Source organism: Oryza glaberrima, chromosome 6, assembly GCF_000147395.1.
Source record: "Oryza glaberrima chromosome 6, OglaRS2, whole genome shotgun sequence".
Lineage (NCBI taxonomy): Eukaryota > Viridiplantae > Streptophyta > Magnoliopsida > Poales > Poaceae > Oryza > Oryza glaberrima.
The window spans coordinates 24,767,235-24,776,894 of record NC_068331.1 but is presented as its reverse complement, the minus strand read 5'-3'; the positions used below and the strand labels follow the sequence as shown (position 1 = coordinate 24,776,894).

The 9,660-nt window shown below is 46.2% G+C and overlaps 3 protein-coding genes across 3 annotated transcripts; 2 read left to right on the top strand and 1 right to left on the bottom strand.

Moving 5' to 3' along the window:
• Nucleotides 1-734: 734 nt before the first annotated feature.
• LOC127777705 (uncharacterized) lies at nt 735-2,800 on the top strand. The gene is made up of 5 exons (XM_052304315.1): nt 735-1,108; nt 1,549-1,693; nt 1,796-1,983; nt 2,094-2,261; nt 2,367-2,800. The coding sequence occupies exons 1-5, from the start codon at nt 899-901 to the stop codon at nt 2,451-2,453; spliced, it is 798 nt and encodes a 265-aa protein (XP_052160275.1). The 5' UTR covers nt 735-898; the 3' UTR covers nt 2,454-2,800.
• Nucleotides 2,801-3,542: 742 nt separating this feature from the next.
• On the top strand, nt 3,543-5,243 carry LOC127777397 (desmethyl-deoxy-podophyllotoxin synthase-like). The gene is made up of 2 exons (XM_052303981.1): nt 3,543-4,429; nt 4,530-5,243. The coding sequence occupies exons 1-2, from the start codon at nt 3,551-3,553 to the stop codon at nt 5,172-5,174; spliced, it is 1,524 nt and encodes a 507-aa protein (XP_052159941.1). The 5' UTR covers nt 3,543-3,550; the 3' UTR covers nt 5,175-5,243.
• Nucleotides 5,244-6,677: 1,434 nt separating this feature from the next.
• LOC127777038 (desmethyl-deoxy-podophyllotoxin synthase-like) lies at nt 6,678-9,314 on the bottom strand. The gene is made up of 2 exons (XM_052303548.1): nt 8,316-9,314; nt 6,678-7,304 (listed from the first exon to the last, which is right to left on the bottom strand). The coding sequence occupies exons 1-2, from the start codon at nt 9,312-9,314 to the stop codon at nt 6,678-6,680; spliced, it is 1,626 nt and encodes a 541-aa protein (XP_052159508.1).
• Nucleotides 9,315-9,660: the final 346 nt, after the last annotated feature.

Here is a 9,660-nt window from a genome sequence, read left to right as displayed (position 1 = left end):
TGTTTGCGTTCGTTCGTTAACCCTAGCTTCTCTTCTAGAGCTGGAAGAGGTTCTTCTTTTAATTTCAGAGCCTTAGGCGTTGTTTAGTTTGCGAAAATAAAATTTTTAGGTGTCACATTGAATATTTGACCGAATATCGGAAGATGTTTTTATACGAATGAAAAAACTAATTTTATAACTCATCTGAAAACCGCGAGACGAATTTAGGGCCTATTCACTTTGATGCTATTTTCAACCATACCATTTTTTGACAAAGTTGTCAAAAAATATTTATGTCTAGTTTATTGCCAAATTTAATCAATACATAAGAAATCCTGTTAAAATTTTGACAATATTACCATCTTGCCAAAATTTTGGCATTGACAAAACTTGGTAAGGTTTATTTTGGCTACAATCTAAGCAAACCCTTATTAAGTCTAATTAATCTGTCATTAGCTTACGTGGGTTACTATAGTACTTATGGCTAATCATGGACTAATTAGGCTTAAAAGATTTGCCTCGTGATTTCCATGCAAACTGTGTAGTTAGTTTTTTATTTTATCCATATTTAATGCTCCATATATGTGTCTAAAGATTTAATGTGATGTTTTTAAGAAAAAACAATTTGGGTACTAAATAAAGCCTTAACCTTAACCTTAATACAAGTAACAGTTTGTTTTTTCCCCCGAAAAGTTTGGGGCTCAACTGAACCCCCATGTCCCAAGTTGGATCTGCCCCTACCGTGCCGCTTCGGAATCGGACTCGGCTCTCCGATCTCGAGTTCCCCTGGCTTTCTCGCCTATAAAAGCAAGCCACGCGGGCCGCGAGGCCGCAACGCCGCTCCATCCGAATCACTCTCCGCCTTTGATCCGAGGAGTTCGCCGCCGGTACACCCTCTCCCCTCCGATCGCCCGCACCAATGGCGGCCACGGTCGCTGCCGCCAGCAGCCGGAAGCGCGGGTTCGCAGTCGCAGACATCCTCGACGACCCGTTCCCCCTCCCGTCGCACCACCTGGCGAAGCGCGGCCGGTGCTCGTCGTCGGCCGCCTCCGCGGCTGACCTCGGGGTGAGTTTGGAGTTCGATCCGATCGAAGTGCTGCAGCTCATCTTCCCCCATGAAGATCCGCAGGTATTGCAGGATTCATCCATCGATCTTTGTTTACCTTCTGTTCTGTTTTTTCTGGTTGCTCTGTTTTTTTTAAGCTTCTTCACCATAGGATAGGAGCGCTATTCGATCACGATGCAGATGAAAGGATTGTGATTTATGAATGAATCATCAGCCGCAGAAATTAGCACGCATCTATTATTTTTGTGGGATTCATGTTTGCACTTGCACAGGCACTTAATTAGTAAGTAGAGGGTTAAGACTTAAGAATCCTGATATTACTGATGAGACTTTAGATGTTTCATCGTTGATGATATTGGTATTGAATATGATTCAACATTGATCATTGTGTTTGATGTTGAATACGATTCATCATTGTTCATTGTGTTTGCATCTAATTTGATGTCTGTGCCAGACTGCCAGTTTATCTGATACTGTTTTTTTTTCTCTTTTTGAATTTGTAGCTCCTGAAGAGCTTTTTTGAAGCGTCCGGTAATGTGTTGGACGCTGCAATTAGGGGATTCAAACATCGTTTGCAGTCTCATACTGATACTGAGATCACAGAGGCGGCTTCCGGTGATACAGGAAACGAGGTGGTCTCTCCTAAAGGTATGGTAACATTTGTTTTCCTTTCATTCATGATTACCCTTCCAGACCAATTAGTTAATTTTGCGGATATCTGAAACTCTCTTTTACTGATGGTTGTTGCAGTTGAATCTGATTTGTCAGCGATGAACATCCCATCCAATGGGTCTGAATGGGCTGAGCTAGTTGTCAAGGAGATGTCCTCTGCTCTAGATTTGGTTGATGCCAAGAACCGAGCATTTAGGTTACTTGACCTATTCGAGAAATCCACTGCAGCATGTATCAGTCCAGTTGAAATGCGGAAGATGCGCGAGGTAACAAATACTACTCCATCCAGATATAATAATGTCGTCTTGAATTATCAATATCTTCCAGTTATGAAAGTTATGGAAGCTTGACTGATCAACTTGACTGATACTTCCAGGAACACAAGATACTGAAGCTGATGTTAGGAGGCCTTCTCGAACAGAACTGTGTCCTGAAGCGCGCATTTCTTAAGCAGCACAATCGGCTCAATGATTATGAAAAGAAAATGTCGCAGGAGCGGTCGCAGATTATCGACACGTACGAAAAGGAGATAAAGGCGCTACAGGTTTGTGCGTTTATCACAACATTCATTAATTTTCAGTTCTTTTATGTTATTATTTCTAATGTTTGTTCTAACAAGAATCTTGGTTGTTCATCTCTTATCTTGCAGCATAGGAATTATGTCCTGTCATTACATCTTGCCCAAGCGACGCAACACGGCATTATCTCCGGCCATTGCAATCCAGACGTCTTCTAGGTGATGGTGCTGCTACAACTGCTAGCGTGTCATCTGCACGACTACACCCCACTGAAGATACTGAGCTTGGAAGATAGCAAGATACTGAAGCTGCAAGCTGAGAAAGATCCTATTGTAATCAGTTTATGGCGCATTTTGATCTTCTGAAAACTGTACTTAGATCTTGTCTATGTGAACCGAAATCGAGTGAACAAAGGACATCTTTTATCTTCTGAATTCTGCTAGCAACCTCGTGCTATGCACAGAATCCTGTTTGTTATGGAATAAGCATGGCACAAGTGTAGTGGAGAATTGTTTAATGCTGTGTAAAATGACAGAATAATATATGTATGCCCTTTGTTTTAGCTGCCACAATGCTTCAAGATCAGAATACTGATCTTCCATAGCATGATACTATAGTCCAATCGCAATTCACATGCTCATCTTTAAATACAATATCGTCGGTAAAAATTAATAATCTGTCCAAAGCATCTACTGCATGTTACAAGGTTTATGCACAAACGAAATTGCATCCCTAAGTAAAAATAGGTAGGAACATGGCCTTTGCTGCAGGGCTTGACTACTTTGTTTCCATAATATACTAATCACTCGCCATTCTCCTGCTCGTTTAATATGGCTGGTCGTGTATCCAGCTAGCTGTTCACAGTTCCTGAACGAATAATGCCCAGCCTCAAACCAAATCTGGTTTGACATTCTCACATAGCTACGGCAAAAGCATATCATTCCCAGGATTGTTGCCATAAGGAGGACAGACGTACAAGCATGTGTTGTAGTGAGACTTGTACAATTTTTTCCTTTCTTTTAGTTTTTGGTTCTGTAACTGAACTTCCCTCTATTAATATAAATACAGTCAATCTGATTGGCCGTTTGGAAAAAAAAAATTCTCCTGAACGGAATTTCTGAAAGTTCGAGTTTACAAGTCGGTGCCCCTAATCAGCTGGAAATTCGAATTTAGAAAAACATTTAAATTGGGTGAAAACACATTCTGATTTCAATTTTTTTTCCATCTTCTCAAGCTTTGCTTTCTCACTGAAAAATTATAAAGCTTGCTTTCTCATTGCAAAGTTTGCAACCACTGCAAAGCTGAACAGAGAAACATGGAGCAGTATCTCTTCTTGGCCACTGTACTGATACTATCTCTCGCCTTCGTCAAGCTCTGGCCACGCAACAATGGCGAGAACCTGCCACCCGGGCCATGGCAGCTGCCGGTCATCGGCAGCCTGCACCATCTCGCCGGCAAGCTCCCGCACCGCGCGATGCGCGACCTGGCGCGCCGCCACGGCGAGCTCATGCTGCTCCGCCTCGGCGAGCTCCCCGTCGTCGTGGCGTCGTCGCCCGCCGCGGCGAGGGAGGTGATGAGGACCCACGACGCCGCCGTCGCCACGCGGCCGCAGACGGCCACGCTCCGCGCGCTCACCCGCGACGGCCTCGGCGTCGCGTTCGCGCCGCAGGGGGAGCACTGGCGCTGCCTCCGCAAGCTCTGCGTCACGGAGCTCCTCGGCGCCCGCCGCGTCCGCTGCCTCCGCCGCGCCCGCGAGTCCGAGGCCGCCGCCCTCGTCGCGTCGCTGTCGTCGTCGTCGTCGACGACGACGTCCGAGCCGGTGAACGTCAGCTCCCTCGTAGCCAGGTACGTGACCGACGCCGTGGTGCGGGCGGTGGTGGGTGACCGGATCAGTGACCGCGACGCGTTCTTGGAGAGGCTGGAGGAGGGCGTCAAGGTGGCCGCCGGGTTCACCCTCGCCGACGTGTTCCCGTCATCGCGCCTTGCCCGCGTGCTCAGCGGGGCGGCGCGCCGGGCCGAGGCGCACAGCCGCGAGATGACCCGTCTCATGGACGGCGTCATCGAGGAGCACCGCCAGAGGAGGGCCGCCACCGGGTGGCGCGACGAGGACCTCCTCGACGTGCTCCTCCGGATCCAGAAGGATGGCGGCCTCCAGATCCCTCTCGACATGGGCACCATCCGTGCCGTGATCATCGTAAGCTCTCCCACCCTCTCTCCCCACAAGTGTTCGACCAAATTCTTCTCCCTCCAAGGTGTTCGACGAAATTGACAAGCCGTCGCCGTCCACCATGTAGGATCTCTTCAGCGCGGGGAGCGAGACGACGGGGACGACGCTGCAATGGGCGATGGCGGAGCTGATGCGGAACCCGGCGGCGCTCCGCAAGGCGCAGGCGGAGGTGCGCGGCGTCCTCGCCGGGCACACCCACGTCACGGAGGACGCCCTCCCGGACCTCCACTACCTCCACCTCGTCATCAAGGAGACGCTCCGCCTCCACGTCGCGGTGCCCCTCCTCCTGCCGCGGGAGTGCCAGGAGCCACGCCGCCGCGTGCTCGGCTACGACGTGCCGGAGCGCGCCATGGTGCTCGTCAACGCGTGGGCGATCTGCCGCGACGCCGCGGTCTGGGGCCCCGACGCCGAGGAGTTCAGGCCGGAGCGGTTCGACGGCGGCGGCGCGGTGGACTTCAGGGGGACGGACTTCGAGTTCGTGCCGTTCGGAGCCGGCCGGAGGATGTGCCCCGGCGTGGCATTCGCCGTCGCCATCATGGAGCTCGGGCTCGCGAGCCTCCTCTTCCACTTCGACTGGGAGCTCGCCGGAGGCGCCGCCGCCGCCGGCGAGCTGGACATGGCTGAGGGGCTCGGGATCACGGCGAGGAGGAAGAGCGATCTGTGGCTGCATGCTACTGTTCGTGTTCCTGTTCCTAACACGGAGACGAGCTAGATGAGACGGTTGATTTATTTGTCGAAATTCAATCAAATTTCTTGGCTTCGAATGTACGAACTAACTTGAAATTTGTCCTTAATTTGACTTTCAAAAGAGCACTAGCTCTTTTTCTTTTAGAAGATACTCCCTCTAGTTCTATATTAATTGACGTTTTGGACAAGATTGAGGTTAAACTTTTATAACTTTGACTATCAATAACTTTAAAAAAATTTAGCTTAAAGAAACTAGAAAAACATATATAGATTTGTAAATCAAAACACTATAATAAAAGTAAACATGCATTTATTTATTGTATATATTATAATAGAAAAATAAGGTCAAAGGTATATCTTGTAGAGCGTGTTATTGTGCAAAGCGTTAATTAAAATGAAACCAGAGAGAGTAAGGGCACTAGCTTTTGATTTCATTACTTAGCCCCTTGTAATTGTGTTTTCTGAGTTGTATACTCCATGAGCCTGTAAACCTGTACTATGGCTCTGTTCTTTTGCTTGGGTTGGGAACCCATCCCTCCGGTACGAAAAACGGAGCAGTTCATTAGCACATGATTAATTAATTATTTGCTAATTTTTTTTTAAAAAAATGGATCAATACGATTTTTTTAAGCAACTTTTATATAGAAACTTTTTTGCAAAAAACACACCGTTTAGCAGTTTGAAAAGCGTGCGCGGAAAACGAGATGGGGGAGTTGGGAACTCCATGAAACGAACAGAGCCTATGCTACTTCTGCATCTGCATTTACTTCAAAACACAGATTTTTTTTAGATAAAAAATAATGGGTGATTGATAGAAAATAATTAACAGAGTCAGCAGTCAGAAAAAAACAGAGTCAGCAGTCAGAAACTTCTTAAGTCAACCTAGAATTTCGTTTTAAATTTTCTTCAAAATAAAAAAAATCATTTTGACTCCTAAGCGGCTATTTCATCGGTGCATAATTACGTATGTACTTAACACACGAGTTTGTCTTTATTACCCAAATTTCCGTTCTTGTTGGATTGAGTATTACTTCACACAATATATAGTATAGTTCGGTGATTCACTATCAAATCACCTTTTTTTAAGTGTAAGAGTTGACCTTAATGTAGGAGATCAGCTGTTCTCATCGATCCACATGGCATTTTCTTCACGCGGTACTAGCTTGAGGCACAAATTAATTCAGGTATAAAAGACAAATTATATTGCAATGTACGTTGGGATGCAGTACTCATGTTTCAATTTTTCAAAAGGTGCATATATCTTGCAAACTTTTGTTACATTACATCTGGAAACGTACAATACACTAGCTCTTGTACATGACAGCAACGCCTTATATATTGTGTTCGTGCATGAATTTCTACTAATGCACTCGGAGCTCTGGAATATCTGAATATCTTAGGAGTTCCTACCTTCCAAACATCTTGTAAGTATAGGTACTATAATTTGTAGAAAGTATTTTTGTTCTCCTATATAGGTACATACACCATTCGGCTACTATCAACGTTTTCCATGACAACACGCGTGTATTCATCGTATTCTTTCAAGTCCCATATGGAGTGTCGGTCGTAGATAAAGATCCCTTTTCCTTGAAACGCTCATGCCGAATTCCTCCTCCATGTCCAACCCATCCGGTGTTACACCTAGAGGGAGATGCCAATCAAAGTGGTATAGAAGAGCAGTGAGGGCCATTTCGATTGTTGCATTTGCGAACGTTATTCCTGGGCACATCCTCCGTCCTGCTCCAAATGGTATGAACTCAAAGTTTGTACCTCTAAAATCAACCGCAACTTTCTCAAAACGCTCTGGCATAAACACTTCTGCATCATTCCAATATCTAGAGTCTCTGCCGATAGCCCATGCGTTCACGAACATGATTGTTCCCTTAGGAACGTCGTAGCCGAGGATTTTACACGACTCCTGACACTCTTTTGGGACAAGTAGAGGTGCTACAGGATGCAACCGTAGTGTTTCCTTGATTATGTTCTTTGGGTACTTTAAATTAATTAAGTCATCTTCAGTTACCCTAGACTTTCCTTGCAAAACATGTCGTATTTCTGCCTGTGCCTTTTGCATCACATGAGGGTTCCTCACAAGCTCTGACAGGGCCCATTCAAGTGTTGTTGATGTTGATTCGCTTCCACCTGCAAACATGTCCTGGCCAATGCATGTCATGCATATGTTAGTGCATGTTAAAGGAAACATGCATATTTACAGTGTTACTTTGTTGATGGAGGGTAGTAGGGCACAAGGTGGGAAACCATTCATACATAAATATGTACTCCCTCTGATTGAACATACTATTGACATTGAAGTTTTTATCACGGTATTTAAGGTGTGACTTTGACCATAATTTTATATATTTAGATAATTTTATAAAATCTAATAAATCTTTGGAGATTATGAATTTCTTTTCAAGACACAAATCTATACTTGCCATTTTATGTTGTCAATAATTTTGTCAAATTACAAGTATATTTAGTGTACCAATATATTCATATTGCAAACGACTCTCAGAAAATAGGGATTTGCTAGATTTTAGACGCCTAAAAATTTGTATATTTTCAGTAACCTAAAATTGCATATTACTAATCCTTATGCAATATGGAGTTTAAGTTCATCTTAACTATAATTTTGGAGTTACACATGATTAATTTTACTTTATTTGTGTATTTGTCTGAATTTTTTTTGCATGTGATTTTGTAAATTTTAATGATTTATAATAAGTTGGTTTGATGTAATATTGTAAAATTTATGTTAGAATAATTTATTAATCAACATAGGAGAATTATAAGTAATAAATACTCTCTCCAAATCCTATACCATGCATAGCAACTAGTACGTGATGAGATATTCTAGCACTACGAATCTAGACAAGGGTTGTTCAGATTCGTAGTATTAGAATATGTCTTGTTATATACTACTATTTACTATATTATGGGATGGAGGTTGCAATAGATAAGGAGAGGTGATGAGAACCATTGGATTGTTTATCTTGAGAAAGGTAACAATTTTTTTAAAGAAATTTTAGGCGCGTGAAATATAGGCACTACTTAGAAAATAATATAGCTTCACGGTTATTAATAAAAGTCTCGATGATTTTTTCAAAATAAAGCAAGTCCTATAAAAATTGATGGAGGTAGCAGCTAGTGTAGAGTAGATACTTACAAGAATGACAGCTTTGACGGTTGCCATGGTGAGAGTGTCATCAAGATCATCACCTTCCTTCTGAATTCTCATCAGAGTATTCAGCAAGCACTCCTTGTCGCCATGGCCATGCGCGTCGTCGTCGTCGTCGTGAGCCGCTCTGATCTGCTCCCGATGCTGCTCGATGGCGCACTCCACCAGCTCGAACAGCTTGGCGTTCAGCAGCTTCACGTCGCGCACCGTGCTCCCGACGGCGCGGAGGAGCCGCGACGACGGGAACATGTCGGCGACGCCGAACCCGGTCGTCTTCTTGAGCGCCTCCGCCAGCGTCTCCAGGAACTCCTCCCGCCACCGGAAGCACTCCCCCATGATGGCGCGCAGCGCCAGGTCCGTCATCGGCCCGGTGATCTGCCTGCTGACGTTCACCGCCTCCGCCGTGGACGACGCCGCGGCGGCGGCGGCGGCGATGGCGTCGACGAGGCGGGCGACCTGCTCCTCCCGGATGGGGCGGAACGAGCGCACCCGCTTCACGCTGAGCAGCTCGAGGGTGCAGATGCCGCGGAGCTGGCGCCACTTCTTGCCGTAGGGGGAGAAGAGGATGCCGACCTTGTCGCCGATGGACTCCCTCACCGTGACGCTCATGGCGCGGGTGGCGAACGCCGCGTCGTGCGTCTTGAGGACCTCGCGCGCGGCCTCCGGCGACGACGCCACCACGACGGGGAGCTCGCCGAGGCGGAGGTACATGACGGGGGCGTCGTGCCGCCGCGCCAGCTCGGCCAGCGCGCGGTGCACCACCACCCCGCGCGGCCTCATGACCGCGAGGTGGTGCAGGCTGCCGACGAACGGCAGCCGCCATGGCCCCGGAGGCAGCCTCGTGGCGCCACCATTCTCGCCACGACGACGACGACGACGACGATGACGTAGCTCGCCGCAGATCATGGCGGCGACAATGATCAATACCAGCAAGTTCAACAAGCTCCATGGGCTCCCCTGAAGCGGATTACTCTTCACCAAATCCATGGCGTTTAACAAAGCTTACAGTCACTTAATTTACCCTAATTTGATCGCCTGCAAAAATGATTTTTTGTAGTATTGAGTTGATTAACTCAATCTAATTAAGTTTGATTACGTAGGATTACTATGTGTATTAAACTCGTGATGAGTTAGTGTTGTGTGTTTGATGCATATGATTAACCCTTCCGGCTGAGGGTATTTATAGGGAAGCAGGTAAGATAGCTAATGGTGAATTGGTGATGATATCACCTGCACAAGGCAATATGTAGTGTTAATTGCAGGCTTCGCCGCCGCAATCGTCATTGAGTGTGATAGAAATAATTGGCATGAATTTTCAACATGAGAACATGGA